At 36.9% G+C, this 24770-nt stretch overlaps 4 protein-coding genes across 5 annotated transcripts in view; 3 read left to right on the top strand and 1 right to left on the bottom strand.

Annotated features, from left to right (window-relative positions):
* LOC112770953 (glycosyltransferase-like KOBITO 1) overlaps positions 1 to 1209 on the top strand; it is a 6229-nt gene extending 5020 nt beyond the window's left edge. Inside the window, exon 11 of the mRNA XM_025815465.3 lies at positions 485 to 1209. Coding sequence (XP_025671250.1) covers positions 485 to 763 — 279 coding nt within the window. The 3' untranslated portion in view covers positions 764 to 1209. The remainder of the gene's footprint in view (positions 1 to 484) is intronic.
* On the top strand, positions 905 to 12447 carry LOC140181435 (uncharacterized). Its single transcript, XM_072225003.1, has 9 exons — positions 905 to 973; positions 1309 to 1346; positions 1442 to 1529; positions 2158 to 2284; positions 2836 to 2896; positions 10738 to 10844; positions 10952 to 11129; positions 11520 to 11898; positions 12169 to 12447. The coding sequence occupies exons 1-7, from the start codon at positions 905 to 907 to the stop codon at positions 11107 to 11109; spliced, it is 648 nt and encodes a 215-aa protein (XP_072081104.1). The 3' UTR covers positions 11110 to 11129; positions 11520 to 11898; positions 12169 to 12447.
* On the bottom strand, positions 12039 to 18948 carry LOC112770955 (FKBP12-interacting protein of 37 kDa). 2 transcript variants are annotated; one of them, XM_025815467.3, is made up of 15 exons: positions 18479 to 18948; positions 17127 to 17155; positions 16992 to 17031; positions 16818 to 16885; positions 16104 to 16171; positions 15957 to 15993; positions 15557 to 15644; positions 15346 to 15410; positions 15166 to 15243; positions 14492 to 14539; positions 14174 to 14227; positions 13475 to 13636; positions 13211 to 13280; positions 12826 to 12881; positions 12039 to 12551 (listed from the first exon to the last, which is right to left on the bottom strand). In XM_025815467.3, the coding sequence occupies exons 2-15, from the start codon at positions 17151 to 17153 to the stop codon at positions 12387 to 12389; spliced, it is 1026 nt and encodes a 341-aa protein (XP_025671252.1). In that variant the 5' UTR covers positions 17154 to 17155; positions 18479 to 18948; the 3' UTR covers positions 12039 to 12386. The 2 variants fall into 2 exon arrangements, with proteins under 2 accessions (XP_025671252.1, XP_025671253.1); XM_025815468.3 differs by having other exon boundaries at positions 18486 to 18921.
* On the top strand, positions 18936 to 24770 carry LOC112772127 (uncharacterized). Its single transcript, XM_025817010.3, has 3 exons — positions 18936 to 20870; positions 21851 to 22162; positions 24423 to 24770. The coding sequence occupies exons 1-3, from the start codon at positions 20737 to 20739 to the stop codon at positions 24475 to 24477; spliced, it is 501 nt and encodes a 166-aa protein (XP_025672795.1). The 5' UTR covers positions 18936 to 20736; the 3' UTR covers positions 24478 to 24770.

Raw genomic sequence — 24770 nt, 5'->3', positions numbered from 1 at the left:
ACATTTGGAAAGTGATCTAATTTGAAGATCCATATTCTTTTTTATCACAATTAATTCGCATTTAGATAAAAAAAGATCTTTTTTTATTTTTTAACGTGTTTGGCAAATTTCTAGTAGTAAAAGTAAAAGCACTAGAAAAAAAAAAAATCTTTTTTGAGAAGTTGTAATTTACATCTTTTTTTAAAAGATCTTTTTTCCTTAAAAAAAAAAGATGTTTTTCATGTAATAAATAAACAAAAAAGTACTTTTATATTGTTATACCCAAACATAATTGATAGATAAAAAGATCTTTTTGCATGAGATACTCAAATATAAAATTACTTTTACTTTTCCATAAGATCTTTTAAAAAAAGATAATTCGAAAAAAGGATTTTTTTTTAGAAGCTCACCCAAACAAAAAGATAACTACATGAATTGTATTTGTTCCCTTCCCCTTATATATCTTTATAACATAAAGTTGCTTTCCCAATGTATTCACATTCAGGTCATAATACAAAGTTTGAGGGAATCTGGGGTCTTCAGCTCAGTTATTGCATCTGCCCCAACACTTTCCAAAGAGAATTTTTTGCTCTCTATCGATAGTAGCAACTCATCAAGAGCTGATGCCTCTGCATCACTCCCTAGAAAGACGGTAAGGACCTTGGAATCTGAAGCTACCGCAAGGAGAGTTCTGGATATTGAATCTGCTGCATTTCATGGAATGGCTGTTCCGCCAATGTCTCCACCGGAAGTAGAAGATAATGAGCCCTATTCTCACTCTTGAAGTCTTGCTCAATCTTACACCATTTCCTTCCCCTTCCATCTATATATATACTATGTCCAATCATATGCAGCGGAAGAAGAGCAAGTTTGCTGCATGCTCTAGCTATCTAGAAACGTTTGATGCTTCGTTGCTATCCATTTAATGTACGAGATTCTTGTGGACATAGTTGTCTCTAGCATTGGACGGCCCCTTATGAAAATAGTTGGAGATGTATCAGCAGGAAACCTAAAGTGCAGCGGTGGGATTTCTTTTTTTAATCTATTTTTTGTCATACAATAGTAAGACTTGATTGTAAATGTGTGAATTATTTTTGTATGATAAATGGTTGCTTTATGTCGGATCTGAGCACATTTGTGGTTGAAATTTATCGTGGTGTATTTTCATGACCAGACATGACTTGCACTCAATGAACACATTCCTAAAAAGAATAATAACAATTTATAACACCTCTCTTCTAATTTTGGATTTTTCAAAGTCAAGGTTGTCTTTCTGTGGCAATAATAAACGTCCAGGCCTAAACATGAACATTCTCCATATTATGGTAGGGATATTTCGGATTTTATGCGAATGATAATATTAACTGGTAAGTTGTGGGAATATTCTATGTCGTGGTCCCGACAGGGCATGAAGTACTTGTAACTTGAGTTATAAGCTTCAATGATTTATACCTGAGTTTAGGCAGCTCAGGGAAGACGTTGTAGTCGGGGTAGATGAGACCATGACAACTCTAAAGGCTCAAGGCGTAGTTTTTGTCTCTGATCTTGACGTTTCCATGCTCTCTGGCCAAGGTTGTAGTCAACGAACAGATCGTTGATGTTCTCCCTTCTTGATTTAGTTTTAACTTTCTTGTCCTTGAACTACTTAACTTTAGATGAGAAAACTCCTTTTCCAACTTTTGATATATTGTCCTTCGAGAGTGAATCCTTCTAAGAGCGAGTCGGGGAGTTAAACACTTCATATTTGAGTTCGTCTTTTTTACATAAACCGTATTAAGCTAGTGCGTTTTAGATACAACTATTTTCATAAAAGGACATCCAAGCTTGAAGGCAAATTGATTAGATTCAAAGGCGTTTGGAGTTTGCTGATGTTTTGTCTCTGAGGATTAGAGAAATTGAATTGAGAGAAGACTACAACAGATTGTTGGTGCAAGAGGAGTTTTTTTTATACTAGAAATTTAAGTAACATTTATTCTGAAGTATTGAGATAGAGAGTGAGAGATTGACTATCATATTTGATTAAAATTAAAATTTCAGTCTTTTTAATACCTCCAACAAATAAGGATACATGAAATTAAATTTTTTAAAGATAAAAAAAAAAATTTAAATAATAATTTTTGTTTAAAATACCCTCGTTCCAAATTGTTAATTTCAAATTTACCCCTTTTGCAAAATCAGATTAGGACACATATATCATCTTCTCAGAGGAAAAGCTTCCAAGCATCGACAGGTGGAGCAGCTGTCCCATCGCCGTCGCCAGGACCACCTCTTCCTTCTCGTCGCCGTTGCAGCCACCGTAAATTAGGTGAGTCACCGTCGCACTTTAAAGTTCGTAACAATTTTCTCGCATCATCAGTTTCCTTATCCTTCCTTTTACGAATCCCATGCTCCTCTTTGCGTTCTGACACTTTTCTCTGCCTCCTTCATTTTTCCCTTTTGATATTTCGTTTCTATGAATTTTTTGGATTTAGCCGTACTTTGAAGATTTTCTCTTCAAATTTGCATCGTACTTGCTTGAGTTAGTGAGTTTAGATATTTAAATTGTGCTTTCTGAATTTGATTACTTTAATTATGTAGTGTCTGCTTAAGTGTCAAATTTGATTAATTCTTGATAATCATCATATCTGAGCTGAGGTTTGCTCTGGAAACAATATATGATGATGGTCGAAAGCAGGTTCTGCAGTAGCCAACAACAAGGGGTTACTGCCGTGTGCCACATTACATTTGCACTTCAGTTATTTTAACCAATTGACAATTGATTTCTATTACTCTTTGAGCATCGACGTTACGTGTTTCAAGCATGTAGTGGTAATGAATGAGTGACGACAGTTAACTAAGTAGATGTATTTGTAATAGATCTCGTGAATTCTGTGAGCACTCCAACTATTGAAAACCCTACTCCGCCACCATCAGAATGGTATGTACCTTCAAGAAACTTATTCCATTGAAATGATTATTGATACGGAACGTAATCCAGGATAAGATGGAAGATTAAAGAAAGGGACTCCTCTACCTCAATTTGATTTCCTAATGCAACAGTTAAGGGAATCACTCGACCTCACCTGTTCACACCCAAGTTTCTCAAAGAAACTCAAAGAAAATTTCATTCATTAAAATTAAGAAAAAAAATGGCTACCAGGTTTTAGAGGGTTTTTATACCTCTTAAATTTAAATCCCTAACTCATAAGTTCACTAGAATAAAATATGGGTCAAATCATAATTGGGTCTAAAACAAATAAATAACAAAAATAAAATAAACATAGAATAAATTCTAAGAAAGTGATGTCTCTTTTAATTCATCTTGACTAATAAGAGTCTTCAATGCATCTTGTAAAATAGTAAGACGTGTGGCTTTTGATAATCGTTAATCATTGTCTTACCCAATTCTTGATGCATCTCCTGAACACATGATTTAGTCATGTTTGCAAAACCTTCTTTTATTCTCTTAGTGAGGTAATGACCAAATCAGTACCCGAAAGATTCAAACGCTGACATTTTGGTACCTCACTATTGTTATTGACAAAATGGTTCTTAAAAGGTTTTAAAATTTGACAAGCGTACCCACGAGTTCATCGGAGCACATTTCCGGCAAGCACAGTGCTGATGTGGCCACCGTGTTTTGGTGACTTGGCAAACCACCCCCAAAGTTCCCTCCCCTTCCCTCTCCCTCCCTGTCGCAGCCCCCATCCCCAACGCACACTTCTCCCTAATCGCAGTCCCCGCCGCATCACAAGCCCCTCCCCAACGTACACTTTTTTTTCCTCCCTCAACACCACCATTCACAGCAACAATAACTTTAACATCAACAGCAACAACAACCTCCACCACTCTCTCTCTCTCTCTCCACCACTCCCCCTTTTCCAACGCACACTTCCCTCTCCCTCCTTCAACACCACCATTCACAGCAACAACAACCTCAACATCATCAGAGTTGCCCAAAATCATGAATTGTCCCAAATTTTTAGGTTAAATTATCATTCAAAAAGATTAATCACAATAAAACTCAAAAATAAATTCATATACAATAATCAAAATAAAATAAAATAAAACTTAATACAGACACCACCAAAGTAAGAATAGAAGAAGAACACCAGACACAGAGGGGGCAGGATACGATAGAGCCAAGATGGAACCCAGACAGAGGAGGCATGGCAACGACTGGGGGCTAGCAACAAGCAGATACAAGTAGTGAAGGCGACAGCGGTGAAAGCGTGCAGACAACGCAATGCTACGAAGGAGACACTGACGGACGCAGAAGACCCGACGACGAGATGGCGACAGTGCAGTGTCGATGACATTGGCCATGTAAGACTGAGAAGGTTGAGCTCTACTGCTGTTTTGGGGAGAGTGAGTTGAGAGTGTGAGACACTGTGTTGGGAAGGAGATTAGAATTCAAAGAGGAAAGGGAAGGGGATTAGGGTTTAGAAAGGGTGATTTTGGACTGAGGAGGGGGGAAGTGCGTTGGAGATGGGGAATTAGGGTTAGAGAGGGGGAGGGAAGAATTAGGGTTGGGGAGGGGGGAGAATGCATTCAGGAAGGGAAAGGGGGGAGTGCGTTGGGGAGGGGGAAGGAGAAGGAGAAGAATTAGGGTTAGAGAGGGGGAGGGAAGGATTAGGGTTGGGGAGGGGGGGAGAATGCATTCAGGAATGGGAAGGGGGAGTGTGTTGGGGAGGGGGAAGGAGAAGGAGAAGAATTAGGGTTGGGGGGTATTTGCCATGTCATCAAAATGCAGTGGCCATGTCAGCATTGTGCTTGCTGGAAACGTGCTCCGGTGAACTCGTGGATACGCTTGTCAAATTTTAAAATCTTTTAAGGACCATTTTGTCAATAACAATAGTGAGGTACCAAAATGTCAGCGTTTGAATCTTTCGGGTACTGATTTGGTCATTACCTCTTCTCTTAGTTGTTGTTCTTATAATTGGACCAATTGGCATATGACAGTTTTCGGTTTGTCCCATAAGGCTCATATCATTCCCTCCCTCCTGAAAAAGATTCGTCCTCGAATCTGCATCACAAGCAAAAGGAGATAGGTAAGAGACATTAAAAGTAACTGATACATTATACTCATCTGGAAGGTCAATCTTGTAAGCATTGTTATTGACCCTTTCGAGCACTTCAAATGGACCATCACCCCTAGGGTCTAACTTGGATTTTCTTTGAGTAGAAAATCTCTCTTTTCTCAAATGAATCCATACTTAGTCACCAGGTTCAAAGATAAGTTGTCTTCGACCTTTATTCACCCGTTGGGCAATCAACTTATTTTTCAGTTCAAGCGATTCACGTGCTTTCAAGTGCATTGTTTTAACCTTTTCAGCTTTACCTTCTGCATCCAAGCTAACAATATCACTCAAAGGCAAAGGTAATAAATCCAAAATAGTTAAAGGATTAAAACCATAAACAAGTTCAAAAGGAGAAAATTCAGTAGAAGAATGAGTAGTTCTATTATAAGCAAACTCAATAAAAGGTAAACAATCTTTCCAAGTTTTCAAATTCTTACCAACAACAGCACGTAATAAGGTTCCTAATGTTCTAATTACTACTTCAGTTTGACCATCAGTTTGAGGATGACAAGTAGTAGAGTATAATAATTTTGTGCCTAATTTACCCCATAAAACTTTTCAAAAATGACTCAAAAATTTGACATCACGATCAGAAACAATAGTTTGGGGAACACCATGCAAACGCACAGCCTCTCTAAAGAACAGATCAGCAATATTTGTTGCATCATCAGTTTTATGGCATGCAATAAAATGAGCCATTTTACTAAATCTGTCTACCACAACAAAAATGCTATCTCGACCTTTTTTTGTTCAAGGCAAACCAAGAACAAAATCCATAGAAATATCAACCCACGGATGCATAGGAACAGGTAAAGGGGCATACAAACCATGTGGTAAAGACTTAGATTTAGCCTGTTTACATGCAACACACTTAGCACAAAATTTTGCAACATCTCGACGCATGCGGGGCCAGTAAAAATGTTCAGATAACACCTTCAATGTCTTATGCACACCAAAATGACCCATCAAACCCCCATTATGTGATTCAAGAACAAGTAAGTCCCTTATAGAACAAGTAGGCACACAAATTCTATTACCACGAAATAGAAAACTTTCATGTCTATAAAATTTGTTAAATGCACTATGTTCACAAGAGGCATAAATAGCAGAAAAGTCAGAATCAGTGACATACAACTCCTTTAAAAACTCAAAGCCCAATAACTTAGAGGTAAGTGTAGTAATCAAAGCATACCTCCGAGATAAAGCATCAGCAACGACATTATCTTTACCTTGTTTAAAGGCAATAACATAGGGAAGTGTTTCAATAAATTCCACCCATTTAGCATGTCTTTTATCAAGCTCACTTTGTCCTTTTAAGTGCTTCAAAGATTCATGATCCATGTGAATCACAAACTCCTTAGGTAAGAGGTAGTGTTGCCAAACCTCTAAAGCCCGAACCAACGCATATAATTCTTTGTCATATGTTGAATATTTACGCTGAGCTAAATTCAACTTTTCACTGAAGAAGGCAATAGCTCGTTTTTTCTGCATTAAAACAGCACTTATACCAATCCCAGAAGCATCACATTCAATCTCAAAGGTTTTATCAAAGTTAGGTAAAACAAGAATAGGAGCAGAACACAAACAGTCTTTTAGGGTATGAAATGCAATGTCTTATTCCCTTTCCCATTTAAATCCAACATCCTTTTTTATGACCTCTATGAAAGGCGCAGCAATGGTAGAAAAATTTTTTACAAATCTTCTATAAAACCCAACTAACCCATGAAAACTTCGTACCTCAGAAGCATTCTTAGGCGTTGGCCATTCACGAATAGCCTTTATCTTTTCCTCATCAACTTCAATTCCACTCGCACTCACAACAAAACCAAGAGATATAACTCAATCAATACAAAAAGTGCACTTTTTAAGATTAGCATATAATTTCTCTTTTCGAAGCACTTCCAAAACAGTTGAAACATGTGACAAGTGGTCATCCAAACAAGTGCTATAAATGAGAATATCACCAAAATAAACAACAACAAATTTACCCAAAAAGTCTCGCAAAACATGGTTCATCAGACGCATACAAGTACTAGGGGCATTAGTTAACCCAAAAGGCATTACTAACCACTCATATAATCCATGTTTTGTTTTAAATGCAGTTTTTTATTCATCCCCTGGGTTCATTCTAATTTGATGATACCCACTTTTTAAATCAATTTTAGTGAATATGCATGCACCATATAACTCATCAAGCATGTCATCTAACCTAGGGATAGGATAACGATACTTTACCGTAATTTTATTGACTGCACAACAATCCACACACATTCGTCAAGTACCATCCTTCTTTGGAACCAACAAAACTGGTATAGCACATGGACTCATACTCTCCCGGATGTGACCTTTGGCTAATAACTCCTCCACTTGTCTTTGAAGTTCCTTTGTCTCTTCAGGATTACTCCTATAGGCTGGTCTATTAGGAATGCTAGCACCAGGAATAAAATCAATTTGGTGCTCAATCCCACGTAATGGAGGCAAACCACGTGGTACGTCAGTAGGGAAGACATCGGCAAATGCCTGCAACAAAGAGACAAAACTATTTGGCAAATTTGGGTTAAGGTCAGTGTCAGAGAATAAAATATCCCTAAATCGAACCATAAACAAAGCTTTCTTGCCTATTAAAGCACTCTTTAAATCTCTCTCTTTTGCAAAGAAACACAATTTGCTCTCAACTTTCTCAATTTTTTTTTGTATTTGTACTACTCTCATGACATGGACTCTTTTCTTTCTTTTCACTCACCTTTGGGCCTTTTGCTATATTCTTTTCTCTCATAGCCTCTTTTCTCTCAGATTTTTTTGTGATCTCACATCCCATGTTCCCCTTGGTATCTTGTTGAAGCTTCAACTGGTCAAGGTAAACCTTCTTAGGTGATAAAGGAGCAAGAGTGATCTTGCGACCATTAAAATCAAAGGAGAATCAATTTGTATAACCATCATGAAATGCTCGACGGTCGAACTGCCAAGGTCGCCACAATAATAAATGACAAGCTTGCATTGGCACCACATCACACAATGCCTCATCAACATACTTGCCAACAGAGAAGGCAATTGTCACCTGTTTGTCAACCTTGATCTCTCCACTGTCATTCAACCACTGCAACGTATATGGTTTAGGATATCGAACACATGACAAACCCAATTTCTCCACCATAAGTGTACTAGTCACATTAGTCCAACTCCCGCCATCAATAATTAGACTACACACTTTTCCACCCACCAAGCATCTAGTGTGAAAAAGATTGTGACGTTGCTCTAGACTTTCTTCTTTCACCTGCAAGTTCAAAGCACGTCTAACAACAAGAGATTCACCATGGACTGCATACTCAACATCACCATCAGAACAATCCTCCAAAGATGGCATGCTATTATGATCAGAGTCATCACCATGATCAGAATCAGACACAATATCATCTCCTCTAATAACCATCAATCTCCTATTTGGGCAATCACTAGCATAATGACCCATACCATGACACTTGAAGCATTTAATATCTCGATGTCTAGAAGTAGCAGAAGAAGAGTTAGAATTACCTTTCTTCTTCGTAGCATCAAGCAATGCATTGGATTCAACACCCTTAGTCTTTGTTGTGTCAGCACTACGAGACTCCCACTTTGGATTAGCATGCGATAATCCTCTTGGTGCTCTTCTTTGTTGTTGCCTCTCCACCTTCATTGCCATACTGACCAAATCCTCTATCTCCACATAATGATGTAACTCCACCACATCAGTAATTGCTCTATTCAAACCACCCACAAATCGTGCCATAGTAACCTCAGTGTCCTCTTCTATGTTGGCAGTAATCATAAGCATTTCCATTTTCTTATGGTAGTCTTCAACGGACTTGGAGCCTTGAGTCAGTCGATGTAACTTCTGATGCACTTCCCTGTAGTAGTACGAAGGCACAAATCGTTTCTTCATGAGGCGCTTCATAAGATCCCAAGACTCTATAGGGTGATCATCATTCCGCCGTCGTGTCTTCACTAGTTCATCCCACCAAAGCAAGGCATAGTCAGAGAATGCAACTGCTGCCAAACGAACCTTCTTTGCCTCAGAATAATTATGACAAACAAAAATTCTTTCCACCTTACGTTCCCACTCCAAATAAACTTCAGGATCATTTCTCCCTTTGAATGGTGGTATTTGCATCTTGATGGCGTTGATATTGCTATCTTGACTTTTATGTTGAGGTGTTATAACCCCATCAGAGTCATCATCAGAAGGTACATGATTCTGACGCCGATTCCGGAAAGGTCCTTGTTTAGCAATCTTGGATAGTGTCTGTGTCACCTCTTGCTTCCATGCTTCCAATTCAGTCAAGCGATTAGTTAAGTGTTGAATGGCCCTTTGCATCAACTCCATGTCAACTAAAGTATCTTTGGAATGAGCTGCCATAACAATGAACCTATAACAAAAATATTATAAAAGGACCTCACAATCACTCGCTCACGTGTTTCACTCAAAGATGGACACTCGTGTTTATTCTCAAAATTGGCTTTTACCCTCTATTGAACCTACCACTCTTGCCTTTTACCACTCTTGAATCTCTTTGACTGTTGCACTTTAGAAATCAAATAAAAATAAAAGATAGAGAAAATCCGACGCAACGATAAGAGGAAAAGATGGACAGAATAATAAAAGGGACAAAGACTTTGTTTTTTTTTTAAAGAACACAATGCTTCTCCTTTTTTTTTTTTGCTTGAGTGCTGCTGTGTAAACTTCAAAGTATGTACTCTCAAGTATGTACTCTTTTTTTTTGGGTACTCAAGGTGTGTTGGCAAAAGAAAATTTACTAATAATAAGAAGAAATTTCAAAGTGCGTACTCTTTTTTTTTTTTACTAATAATGAGAAGAATAATAATAAAATAATAAAAAGGAAGGACGAAAAGAATAACGATGAACACAAAGGTAGCAAGGAAAGAAAATAACCCTAGGGAAAGGAATTAAAAGCCAATCAACAAGAAAAGAATAAGACGTAAGGATAAAGTGACTATGCGTGGCTGAAATTTTTTTTTTTTAAATTTATGTAGAACACAGAAAGGGTGAACGTAGACTAATGAAAATTAATCTAATATCTGAAATCTGATACCAAATGATACGGAACGTAACCCAAGATAAGATGGAAGATTAAAGAAAGGACTCCTCTACCTCAATTTGATTTCCTGATGCAACAGTTAAGTTAAGGGCCTCACCTGTTCACACCCAAGTTTTTCAAAGAAACTCAAAGAAAATTTCATTCATTAAAATTAAGAAAAAAATGGCTACCAGGTTTTAGAGGGTTTTTATACCTCAAATTTAAATCTCTAACTCATAAGTTCACTAGAATAAAATATGGGCCAAATCATAATTGGGCCTAAAACAAACAAATAACAAAAATAAAATAAACATAGAATAAATTCTAAGAAAGTGATGTCTCTTTTAATTCATCTTGACTAATGAGAGTCTTCAATGCATCTTGTAAAATAGTAAGACTGTGTGTCTTTTGATAATCGTTAATCATTGTCTTGCCCAATTCTTGATGCATCTCCTGAACACATGATTTAGCCATGTTTGCAAAACTTTCTTTTATTCTCTTAGTTGTTACTCTTGTAATTGGACCAATTGGCATATGACAGTTCTCAGTTTGTCCTATAGGGCTCATATCAATTATACATTCAAAATTATCCCTTGGACGTTATTCATCTTGCTACTGTACAGGTTAGAGGACACGCTTATTGATCTTTACTTGTCTGGCTACAAGACAGAGAATAGCACAGCTGATACAATGACAGTGCCCTTGGAAAGAGATGATGGATCTGCTGATGGTTTGTCATATACCCCCTTGACGTTTTTAACTTAGAAAAATGTAGAACTACCCTGCTTCTAAATGATCTGTTTCCTGAATGTATGGTTAATGACAATACTTGTGAAGTGGGTGACAAGTGGATCCCAGGGCCAGTAGATGCAAATGGCATAGTTGATAAAACTGCTGTTGATGAAGGTATGGCTTACAGCGATACTTATGAACTGGAAGAGGGTGAGTGGATCCCAGATGCCGAGGACTTAAATCAGTTAAAATGGCACAGTTGATGCAAGTACCACAGATGAAGGTATGTTACAGATGTGTGCTTGTAAGCTTGATATTATATTGACAGAGTTCAACAACATATATCGTATTTTATGATATAGTAATTTACTAGGTTTGATATTTCCTCTATTCTCTTTACACCTAGAAGTAATTTGTAGAAAGATCATTATGTTGTGCACTGAGTATACTGTAAGTTAGTAACTGTAAATTGCTTATTTCCGTGAAAAATCAAATAACCTAACATTAGCTTGTTTCCTTGTTTTGTTTTCAGCAAATCTAGTTTGCTTTGAGTGTTCTATCAAGTGTTTTTCATTCTCTGCATGAATTCACAGCTGAATTTTTATCACATGGTTGGAACTTGGAATTACTTGCCTCTTTTTGTTCATATGCCTAATGCTGAATGCTGTTGTAGGTATCCTATCAGACGAAGAGAAATGGCGAGCTCAATATGGTCAAGTCATTGAATCAGAAACAGATCTGGTTTCGGAGTTTCCAGTTGTGGACATGTGGGATTGGGAAATGGTTAAAGGGTATTAATGTCTATCTATAAAAACTATGGCAGCAAATGAGATGTAAATACAGAGATAGGGTTGCTGAAAGAAGAAACTTGCATGGCGGTTTTGGCGTGGGCTATGGACAGAAGAATTCCGAGGGCAGTTATATTGAGACGCCATCGTCACCCGGTGCTAGCTGTACACAAGAAGCTGCATCAGAGGCCTTGGAGATGTCATTTGGATTTGGAAGTTATGCTAGAAAACTACTCAAAATTCAAAAACATGGGTTGAAAGCAGGTATGTTCTTACCGTCTACAAATGTTTTTAACTTACTGATGGCATTTATTTGTTTTGGATTAAGCCATTCACGATTCACCTAACATGCGCAACATTATTTCATGCTTACATTAAACAGGTTAGTTTTGTGATTGCAAGAGTAATCAGAATCACATTTTATAAAATAATGGTGTGGGTTATCAACTTATCATATAATATCTTTAGAATTTAGGGTTTGAGATTTGTCTACTGAAGTAACGTTATATGCTTACATCTAACAATAATGCACAGGGAGAAGGGCTTGGCAGTTCGACCAAGGGCCTGTTGGAACCCTGTTCAACCAGTTGGAAACATTGAAAGTGCAGGCTTGGGATGGCCTCGTCGAAACTGATAAAGATATTGCTCACTTGCCAATGCACTATTTTTCTGCTTATCATTCTATAGAGCGAGTATAGAGCTAAATATCGGAAAAAAAATGAACGTCTGCTGCAAACTTGGTGACAGATATACTAGTTGGCAGCTTCCTTAGGTACTTCCGGTTTATCACTCTCAATAAATTTTTCTGCTGCATCCGATCTCCCATCTTCCATCATCAAATTCTTTTGTTGGAGCTTTTGTTTCAGTTTTTGAATCTCCTGATCCTTATCTTGTAATTTTTCCTGCAATATTACAACCTGAGCAAAACAAATCCACTTAGTCTCCGCCTAAAATATCCTGGAGCTATTAATTTAAAACAATCAACCATGGAAGAAACTTGTGTCTATCTCTCGACATAACATGAATACACGATCATATGTTCAAAACAAAAATAAGAACATCCAAGTCCCTCATGAACAATAATTCTCATCAATTTTGACAAATAAGATGAAGCATGAAGCATTTTATAACTAGGCATGCATAGCAATCCTTTAAAAATAACAACAAAAAAGGAGGGAGGGAGAAGTTAACCGTTTGATTGGATCTTTCCACATCATTTGTCAGTCCTTGCATATGTTTCTGCAACCCTGTAGTCATCAGTGTGAAGGATTAACGCTACGTTAATTTCCAGTGTGAGATTATATATATAAGTAATCGAATACATAAATATTTTTCTCTCAGAAGATCCATTTTTAGACAAGAGGAACGTAAGGCAACCTCTTCCATCCGCAACAATTTCTAGCATAGATAATACATTTTTTATGATTAATTCTGCCATCACACATATCATTGTTGATTCCATATCTCAATATGTTAAGAAGGAAATTAAGATTACCAATGTACCTAGAAAAGCTAATACATGAGTCAAAGGATCCAAAAGCCAAAATATAATGAAATGGAATATCATTCAACAAACCTTCAAACTGGCTTCTGATTTGTGCATTCTGGGACTTCTGCAATGCAACTTTCATGGCTAATTCATGAATCTGCACAGGAAGAAAACAGAAGGGGAAAAGATGATAACATGACAATCAATGCATCAAAACAAAGAATACCGATTACCGAGTTTTATATTTATGTGAATACATGCAAGTGTAACATTAGTTCTAGTGCTAACACAGTACATCTATGGAGAGAAAATGGTGACAACAATATGCATAAAGCGGTGAGAGAGCAGCACCTTTCCCTCAGAAGCATGATTCCCAACCTCCTCATTTTCTTCCTGCAGAGTTCTACATTTAGCCATCAGCATCTTCCCCATCTTGCTTTGAGTAGTAAAGCTTACTGCATTTATGTTATCTTGCAACTCCTTCACTTTTTTCTCCTTTTCCTCTACTAAATTCTATCATCAGATGAGAACAGTTGAGAACATGTTAGGTAAAAACAAAAAAAAATATATAACCACTAATTGACATTATTACAAGGAGATATACATATAATTGGAATTGAGGACATGTGACGACTATGAATACACTAAAAAATATTAGAAGACTCTTGCCTATTCTAATATGCCACCTTAAAATCTTATTTTTATACTTTAAATCCATCCTCCACAAAAGAATTATTCACATACCCTAAAATATAACACCTGTCTATATTCTTCCATCTCAATTTTTCAAAAGTCTCTTAAGTTCTCTAGTGAAAAGGGGACGCAATTTCCGCTAACCATTAACACTGTTAATCATGGAGATAAGATGTTTTTTTACACTAAATCCTCTTGGCGCAACACATGGTGTGACATACATTTTGACCACCTCCATGTGCAAGTCACCAACAAAGTAAAAGATAGACCAAAGTTAATTCAATACAAGTCAGCATCGAGCTGCATATAGCCAAACTTCATTATACAGTAGTCAATATCTAATTAGAAGTAACAAACCTTTAAACGCGTGAACTCTTCATGAATAGCTGGATCTAGTAACAACCTTCTTGCCTGAAAATTATATTCACAAGATATCAAGGCACAAAGGACAAGCTTGCACAGATTTAGTTTAGTGAAGTAATATCCTAAAATCTTAACCTAGGCAAGTCATTAAGGCCAAGGTACATGTCACTATTCAAGTAAATGAATCAAAGTAAAAGCTGAAAAATAGCACACTAGTGTATTCCAGTTTTTTTAAGGAGCAACACAGCTTGTTTGCACAGGGAAAAGTGTATATCTAGAGTGTCACACTTAACATCCATGTTATAACCATACCTGCATTGAAGGTGGCTTGAGTTGTGCTTTTAGATCCCGCACAGCAGACTGAGTTTATAAACAGCAATAAAATAGTTAATTTGATCATGATAACAATAAGAGGAATAAATAAATAATAATAGAATAAAAAGCATATCTGGCTTTTTCGAGCTTGATCACAAGGTGTTGTAAGATTATACGATTCACAGGGCATCGTGATAGTTTCATCTTCATATCAATAACAACTATTAATAAAGTAAATGGCACTTTCTTATAAACTACTAAATGAAAACCCCACACTAAAGATAATTTATTGGGTGTACCCTATCTAGTACTTAATTAATGAAGAGAATAAAATGAAAAGTTTCAATCGGAAAGTCCACTGTGTTAAGGATAAATAATACCTAGCCACAATATCTAAAAGAATACACTATCTTCTCTGAAATTAGGTTATTTGACAATTCACATCCCTATATTTTGTAAAATGCCACTCTTTCAAACTACTTTCATATTTAACATTTGTAAATAGCTAACGAAATACAACTTGACTAGCATTGAAGAGTGGGTAAATTTGTTAGTGTTCTTAAAAGGGTGGAAATAAATTTTACTCAGGTGGTCAAAGTTGATGTCAGAAAGAAATGTAATTGCACATATACAGACATGCTATAGAAAAAATCTTATTTTGAGCATGATACCTTCAACTCTGCGATCTCTTGTTCTCGTTTTGCCAATGTTACAATGAACGCAGCTTCCTTTTTCTTTGCCTTTTCAAGCTGATAACAATAGATATATGTCAATGGTCAATGAAAATTGATAATTAATCAATGGATAGTGAACTACATCAACAGAAAAAAAGGGCAGATTAGATTCTAAACCTGCTCTCTTAAAGACTCTTCTGAGGATTTCAGGGCCTGAAGATAATCAAGCAACATTTTGGGCTCTGGAAAGAACAAACGTTAACTAATAGTTAATGGATAAATTTATAACAAAAAAATAAAGCAATTGTGTATAAAGAACTAAAACTTGAACAATTAAAATGCAGGTGTATATCACAATTAACATGCCAAAGACAAGGAGCAAACTAACCAGGAGTGCCACCAGCAGGTACACAAGGCTCATTTTGAATTGAAGAATGCCAACTTTGAATCTCAGATTTAGCAGCCTCAAGTTCATTCTGGAAAATTCACTGATCAAGTCAATGATTTATTTTTTAAACAATTAACTATGAAGAGTAGGCTGCAACAATACTTCGTCCACATGGTTACAATACAATAGTTATAAATGAAGCCTTGCCATTGAGAACCAATCATGAATTCATCTCTTAAATTACATGAATTGTAACTAAAGTCCACTTTTAACATGATGACAGATAGTAAATAAATAAAATAGTAAAAAAACAGAATAATAAATATTTAGACAATAACGTGTGCACAAGAAAGATAATGGTAACAGAGGGGGCAAATTCCAATAATGGAAGAAAACGTACTTGGCACGTTGCAAGTGTATCCTTACAGTTCTGAAGGCTGTCAATAACAAGATTCGAAAGAAAGGAAAAAGAAGGGTTAGGCACAAATAATTTACTGCAATCCTGGCAGTGTACAATGTCTAACACAAGCTGTATACTATGAGCTACCTCTCACGAAGTGACACGATCATTCCTGTTGTTACACCAGAAGCAACCTCATCGGTTTTTGATTTGGTCTGCATTACAATTTGCAGTTAGAATTTGTGTTTTAGTATTTTTCATTTGCAAGTAAGCATATAACTAGTGAGCCATCTTAAACACATCAACACACTTCACCTATGCTAACTTCCCTTACTCACCAATCAATACAATAGCAAATAAAAATCACAATCATCCCCATAACACTATACTACCCCGATTTTCATTGCGAGAAAACACAGCAATGTTTCTCAAGCTACCTCATTCCTCAAAGCCAATACTTACTCCACAACTATAATTCAGCTCTGCAAAAGAGAAAAACAACAACTAGTCCTATCCCCATTAGCTGGGGCCATACTTCATGAACCAAGCAATACCATTGTATAGAGTCATGGACAACATATATCTCACACAAGCCCTAAAAATCTAAGCTCCTTCTCAATAGTTTCATTCATCCATAAATTTCCTACGTCTTCCTCTATTACTATGGCCTATTTGCATACCCTCATTTGGATTCCATAAGCTTAATATCTCAGATCACGGTGCCAATAATAAATTCTAATAAACTATAAGGAAATAACACTGCACCATAGCTATCTATCACCTCTAGCTTTTAGCCTAGTGGTAAATGCTAGCATTGCAAAACAAATTCAATTCATGGATACAGTGTGAACGTTAGAGTACCTTCTTAGGCGCAAAAGGATCATTATCATAATCTTCATCGTCGTAATCCGGCAAAGGCCTCTTATTACCTATATTACACAAACGACGATAAAAATCCACCAAACACATCTTAAAATTCCGATAACGAACACCGTTACCTAAACCGAAAACAAAACTAAACAAACAAAAAGAAACCTGAATGCCTTGCAGGGAATCCGCCTCCGAAATCAAAATCCTGTGGAATTCAGAAGAATTGAGAGCGATTGAAAGGAAAACGCAAGAGAGAGAGAGAGAGAGGGAGGGAGGGAGGGAGGGAGAGAGAATACTCACATCGTCAAAATGCGCAGGAGAAGCCATAACTGCAGAAACAAAACCCTATAAATTACGATTCTGAGAGAAATTGAATGGGAGCTGAGCTGAACGGAGCTGAACTAGTTTTGGTTATACCGTGTGTTTTCACTTTTACTACCGAGTACGGAGTACCAATCTAAAAACATGAGAAAGTACCTATGAAAGTTTCCAATTACAATTTTTACCAAAGAAAAACCCAAAAATAAAAACACATTTTGTTGTTTCACCATTATATTATCTCAGAGAGGCTGAGCAATCGATACAGTTGGGAACCAAAGTTGAGTTCCAAATAAAAAAATGGGTCAAAAAATGCAACTTAACCATTTTTAATCCTAAGCTTCCCTGTATTTCCTATCATGGTCACCAACCCAAAAAATATCAACCATTTGACAAAGAATTCATAGTTTAGTAACAGTTTTCCATTAGCATCTATATTGGGCCTGGTAACAAGATAAATTCACAGCTTAGATATTCTGAACACATGAAAATACATGAATTGTGTAGATCATATGACCAATATGATTTCTTTCTTGATTTTTTGTAAAGTGGGTTCTGTTATCCCTTTCTCCATTTTCTTTTCTCTTCATCTTAATAAAATTCTTCTCTCATGAAAAAGAAATAGATAAAAATAAAAATCTCTAAATGGATGAGCAATGAGCAGTGACAGAGTCATCAATCCTCAATTTAATTAACAAGATTAACAAGATTTTCAAGTTAAGCAATGAGCAACGACAAAGTCATCAATCATCATCAATCACAGGTTCACAAGAACCCACGGAGTTGCGAGAACCGGACCAGTCATTGAACCGGTTAAGTAACGGGTTCAATGATTCAATGGGTTGAACCAGTTTAATTAAATACATAATAAAATTATTAAAAAATTAACTCCCCAATATGTGAATTCCTGCGAGTCAATCAAGTCACTCTCCAAAACATCCAAAATATGTATCCAACTTAAGAATTATAAGCATAATTCAACCAAATCATATGAAGCCATATAGTAAATTCAATGCAGAATTGTGGCAATGTTTCTATTTTGAATCAATAACAGCAAAACAACAATTCACCAAAACAAATACAACATATTGGATTTAAAAATCAATCTCAGCAGAATTAATTCAATATCAACGGACTGAATTCAAATAAAAATTCAAAACATTAATATCTCAAAATTCAGCAGAATCATCAATAATACATCATATGCATGTTCAGAATAAATTTCAAATTTCAGAGGGATAGAGTCAGGGAGATAGAATCAGGCAGAGTTAGAGACTGAGACTTGAGACATGAGAGGGTTGAAGGCTTGAAGCAGAGAAGAAGAGACTTGACACCTGAGACCTGAGAGGGTTGAAGCAGAGACAAAAGACTCCACGCGAAGAAAGAGAAGCAACGACGGAGAAACAACGACGGCGAGACACGGTGCGGAGCAGAGAAGCAGAAACGACGCCGGCAAGGAGGGTAGAAGCAGAAACGACGAGGAGGGGAGAAGCAGAAACGACGCACGGGGAGGAGGGGAAAAGCAGCGACGACCCACGGCGAGGAGCAGAGAAGCGGCGACGACCCACGGCGAGGAGCAGCGACAGAGAGAGCTCGGACAGAGAGGGCGACAGAGAGAGAGAATGGAGAGAAGGGTTCGGTGATGAGTTTGAGCTCTGAAGTGGGATGGTGGGTAGTGGCTGTTCTTCGAAGAGAAGAGAGGATTATGGGTGGTGGCTGGAATTCGAATTCGAATTGGCCGATTAGGGTTTTCTGATGGGGGGAGAGAGAGAGAAAGAGAGGGTGTTATGCGCTGGGTTTTCTTTTTCTTTTTTTTTCAAAAAACGGCGCCGTTTTGACTTGGAGGAATGAACCGGCCCAAAATAGCGGTCCGGTCATCTGTTACTGGTTAATTATCGGTTTGGTCGGTTTTTTATCAGTTTTTTGCAAAATAATTTTAGAAGCCAACCGGACCGGTCAGGAAATCGATTCTCGATTAACCTGGTTGAACCGACCGATCCAGTTCTCAGAAAATTGATAATTACTCAACCCAGCAATTACAAAGCAGCACCAAACATTAAAAAACATTCCAAAACAGTAACCAGAAATGACACTAAACCCTCGGAGTTTGTTGTTCTTCTTACGCTATTATTTCGTCAATTGCATCCTTAATCTCATCACTACCCTCTTTATTAAAACTTACTTTCTTTTTATTAGTTTTATTTTTTGAATCTCTTTCAATAAACCTTCTATTTGTTTTTCTACGTCATAAAGGACCTTAGAACACTTCTTAGTATCTCCCCCTATCTTCAATTCTTCGCCAAATATTTTTTCATTTATTAATTCCCCCTCCCCAAAAGTACTCAGACAAAATAAGCATTGATAATGCGATTTTTCATTTATATTTTGTAAAGCAACATATCTCCAAGCAGGATCAGTTTTTTCCCGAACATTAGAAGTTTGTGATTGACTATCATTAGATCTAGGAGGAAGAGAAGGTTCATTCGAAGCCGAATTATTCTCAGTATTATTATTCTTAGGTAGTTCTTGGTTGGTACTGTCATCCATATCTAAAAACTACCAGCAATCCAATAATATAATCCAATTACAATATCAAAGCAACCCATTCCAACCTAATAATCTCAACAAACAACATCCAAAATTATCTAAAATTATTCAACAATTATTTAATTATTCAATTATTCAATTATTAATCAATTATATAACAATTAATCAATGCCTCAACAGCAAAATTTAGCACCCAACAACTAATCAATTATCAATGCTTCAACAATTAATCATGTTTCAAGCAATCAATAGCAAGATTTAGAACCAACAATTAATCAATGCTTCAATAATTATTATTACAAAAAACAAAATTTATACTTAGGATTAGAAGCTGAAAGCCTGAAAAAATATAGAGCTGACAGTGACAGTGGCTGGCAAGAGACAACATAGTGGCTAAAAGGATGGAAGGGTCGAACAAAGCTGGCGCTGGCGGAAAGACACTGCACGACAGAAAGTGGCGCTGACAGTGACTACAATTTTCGAAGATCAAACCGAGCTGACTTCGCAACGGAATGTGGCTGCGCGAACAGAGCTGACTGACATTAGTTCCACGGAAGTAGCGACTGCGGTGGTGGCTGGACGGAAGTTACACCGGAAGCTTGAGGTGAGTGTTGCTTCTGCCCGTTAGTGGAAAATGAGAGTAGAGACTGGAGACTAAAGACATAAGAAGTGAGAGTGAAGACTCCAGAGGAGAGGAGTGAGTGGGTGACTAAAGTTCCTTTTCAGCATTTCAAAACAGCATTTTTGCCAAATTTCAAAAACTCACCGAATTATAGTTTGGTTTGACCGATCAGTTTTTCACCGGTTCGACGGTCCAACTCCAATTTGTAAATCTCACGATTTTGCCTTCTGTCCAAACCGTGTTTGCCAGCGGTTTCCGGTTCGAACTTTCATAACATTGGTAAACAGGCCACGAATGACCCAACGCGAGAATCACAGCCACCGTTTTGTCTCAATTACGTAAATGCCTTAAGTGGCAGAAGGCGGTAGAACAACTGAGCTTTCGACGCCGGCAGTAGCAGAGACTAGAAGAGGTCACTGCAAAATGTCGCTGGTCGATTACGCTTCTTCTTCAGACGACGACGTTGAGGAACCCACCGAACAAGAACGTAAAGAAGATCAGAAACCCCATCTTTCTCAAAACGATGCACCGGCGGCGCCACCTCCTCAACGCAACCCGTAATTTCGGTCTTCTTCCCTTCTTTTTGAACTCAGCATTTGATTGATGTAGCTTTATTATTTTTTAATTTTTTCTTATGGTAGTTTTATATTCTTTTACTTCGAGAGTGACAGGGAGATGAATTTCTGAATTATCATTCACCGTCATGCGTTACATTCGTATTTCCAAGTGCTATTAGGCTGAGTCCGAGAGAGAAATGTAACGAATACAGAAACTTGGTTGTGGAGTTGAAACGGAGGCACAATTTTTTTCTTGCTTAGGAGTCACAAAATTTCTCTATTTCTGTATTTCCTAATACCTAGAATAGAAAATTTCCTTCTCAGTTCCTCTGACTATATACAAGGAAAGAGAAAAGAGGGTGTGTGGTTGATGATTACCAAGCATAAACTATAATGCCAAGGGGAGTGTTCAGAGATTGAGGCAGAGGGAGTATGTGTAGTTTAGAAATAAGAAGCTGCTGTTAAGAAACTTCGAAAAATGGACAATCTGGTAGGAAAAAGGGTTTTTGGATTCTTTTCACTCTCTTATCTCTTTCTAACTCAGTTTCCTCAAACTGGTATATGAGTAGATTTTTTGGAGAGGTCTTTAGCTTTGCACTTGGTTCGAGTTTAGCTAGAATTCATGGTGGTTTATGGCTTTGTTAACTTATCATAAAATTATTTTCGTATGCTCGCCGAAGCTGTTCTTCTGTGTCTTTTTCAACTACCTGTCTTCTATAGATGTTAGATTTTGGTATTCAGATTGCCCTCTACTTTTCATATGTTTATGTTTTTTTTAAACCCTTTTGCTCTAATTTTATATGATGATTTCCTTTGGGTGAATTACAAAGAAGGAAGATTTTGGCAAAAAGAATTTCAATTTTAAGGCAATTGAGCGGTTATGTAGTTTTCAACTCATCATTGTAGCAACCAGAAACAATTCACCTGTATTGATGAACATTGTTCTCGTCAATAATTAATTGTGCAATTTTGAATTGTAGGAATAAATCTGGATCTACATCTGATCAGCAGCCAGAAAAATTATCACATTCATCTTCACCTTTGGTGGAGAAACTGCCAGATGCTTCACTTCTCCTGAATTCACCTGCAGCCTCAACTAATCTGATGAATGCTAGCAACCACTCCTCTCGAGTTGCTGCTGCTCTAGCTGAAAATGCTTCACGTAAGCGAGACTCTAATGGAATGGCCTCCTCTGCTGTTCGCAGCAAAGTTCCCCGAGGAAACATGGTTCATACTAGGAATGTTCCAGATACTTCAAGTGGTATGCTGGTTCCACCTCAGATTAGTGGAAGGTTAGCACTTAGCAGTGACATGTTATCGTGTTTTTTGATAATCCCTCCTTGATGATTTTTCGATCCTTTGTTGCTAACTTTTTCTTGAAGTTATGCTGATTTATTTGTCCTTTTTTATATCTTATTGAAAACAAATAGTTGATCCCGAATGAATGAAGGTTCACATTGAGTCATTTTTAGACTGAAATTTTAAACCTAGATGAGGTTAAGAATTCGTCTATACAAAAGAAAAAAACAACTAAAAGAGTTATCTACAAATCATTGTTTTTCAATCTTTCAACAGGAGCTTTATAGAACATAGATGCCAAATCTCTTGTCTTATCCTATAAAACTTTTGTCAAAAAATTTGTCATTGAGCATGCTAGAATTGCACATAAAGGAAATACTCCAAGGGTTTCATATATGCCACAATGAATTTGTCCCACACACACATCAGGGTACTTGCAAATAGGTTGTCAAGCTAGAAAGAGTTGTATTTGAGGAATGAGTTAGGAAGTGGGAAAAATGATTTACGAATAAAACTACCAGAGGATTCAAGAAACTGTAACCTTTTGTCAGGTCTAGAAGATAAAGAGATTTATCATGGAGCGCTAAGAGTATCGTAAGTTAACAGGATTCATATCATATAGGTAATAGAAGAAGTGGAAATCCCATGAGAAAGTAAGAATCGTGAGTGTTGTAAAAGGTCTGAATTGTGGATTTGCAAGGAGATAGTTGATACCCTTTACCCTCATAAGTTGCAAAAGCAACATGCAGCTGTTGCTTCTTCTTCCTTTAATTCCTTTCTTTCATTTGATTTTGGAAATGCAATCAACAAATTGTAGGTTCCTATTAATCAGTTTGTTATTCTTCAAGTTTACGTTGATATATTGATTTATTCAATGTCTTGTTAAACAGCCCAGTGTGTTTTGTCATTTGGTTCTGTTCACGTTCAATTTAGATATTTGCACACATTAGTTAGCTTAAATGATATGCTAATTAGTATTACTAATATAATATGGGTCTGGTGTGTTTTCTCAAAGGGAGTGAACAAGACAAGGTTGAAGGTAGTTTGGTGGAGGAGGAAGAGGAGTGATAAGGAGGTGAGAATAGGGGTAGGTTAACCATTATATTTTAAAAAAAAAATTCAAATGGACTACATATATCTTTTTTCACAAAAGTCATTTTCTACACTCCATTACTTTGACTCTATTAGCATTCGCCATGTAATTAGGACAAATTTCAATGGAGGTAACTGAAATTTATCCTAGTTAAAATTGGTATATTTCAACACTCTTTTGAAATTACTGTTCTATTCCTAGGTTTCTGTTTTAAAATAATTCGACCATGTACAATAAACTAGGACTTACAGAAGGGTTTAGGTTTACGGAGTTTTTGAGGACGTGGTTTGATCTTACGACAATTCAGTTGCAAATGGTTTAATATAAGGATTTAAATAGGATCCGAGGGGATTCTCACTTCTAATTTGCAATTTGTGCTCCGGATGACATTGTTTCGTTCTTAGACGAGAATACAAAGGGCTTTCGCAGTCCCCTCTCTTTTCTTAAGCTAATTGTATCCTGAACAAAAAGTACAAACAGAGAACGAGCTACACAACCCCCCCCCCCCCCCCCCCTTTCCCTCTTCCCAAAATATCGTAGACACAGCCAGACCCCCCAACCCAAAGAAAGGGTTAAGGGGGGAATCAAGGACAAAAGCAGGCAACACAAAACAGTACTGCTCCTTAGATACATGAAAGAACTTAAAACCTTTTGGCTGTCCATGATTTATCTTTGAAGTTCCTTTTCTACTTACTTTCTGCTATCTGTATTTGTCGATAAAGCCAGTGTTGCCTCCTCTTCAGACAGCTTTTCCAACTTTATCCTGCATGAAGTCAGAAAGTGACCGCGGATCATGCAATGCATCCGCATCATCACATGGTCAAAGAGAAATTGTCTCCTCATTGAGTTCTTTGATAACACAGCTGGGTAGAAATTCGTTTTCAGAACAAGCATTAAAAGAGTTATCCAATTTCCCTTTGCTTGAGTTGTTTTTCCCACCTTTTGTCATAAATAAATCTATGGTTCATAAGGAGATTTATTGGTATTGCTAACTTAAATTTGAGTCTTTGGTGAGTTAAATTATTTATCTAGAGCCTATTCCTACAACCAAGCTGTATATTTATCTGCAAGTTTTAGATAATCCAGAAGCTGCAAATGTCTCTATTTCTTCAATTTAAATATTTACTGATATTCATGAATTTCTCATTTTATATTTCCAGGAAAAATGTCGTCACAGAAGACTTGAGCAAGCTATTTGTCAAAAAACACAGTTGACACTAATCATGATAAAAAGCTCAGTGGTTGGAATTTATGGGGAGAAACTAGTACCTGAAGAAGTGGTGGACTTCACTAACTGGTGTTTGCTTCTCTGAAGAATGTGTATTATTATGAGTATAAGAGTATTATTATGAATAGCCTTTGAAGTTTGTTTATTTCCTTAGGTTTGAACTGTACCAAACAAATCACAAATGTGTTAAGATTTTTGCATATTTGATATAGGATATATAATGATATAATGATATATGATGCTTTGTTATAACATAAGCATTCAAAAGGTGTTCAAGCCA

Source organism: Arachis hypogaea, chromosome 18 (assembly GCF_003086295.3).
Source record: "Arachis hypogaea cultivar Tifrunner chromosome 18, arahy.Tifrunner.gnm2.J5K5, whole genome shotgun sequence".
NCBI classification, from domain to species: Eukaryota; Viridiplantae; Streptophyta; class Magnoliopsida; order Fabales; family Fabaceae; genus Arachis; species Arachis hypogaea.
Note: the sequence above shows the minus strand (reverse complement) of the source record. Positions and strands in the feature narration are given on the sequence as shown.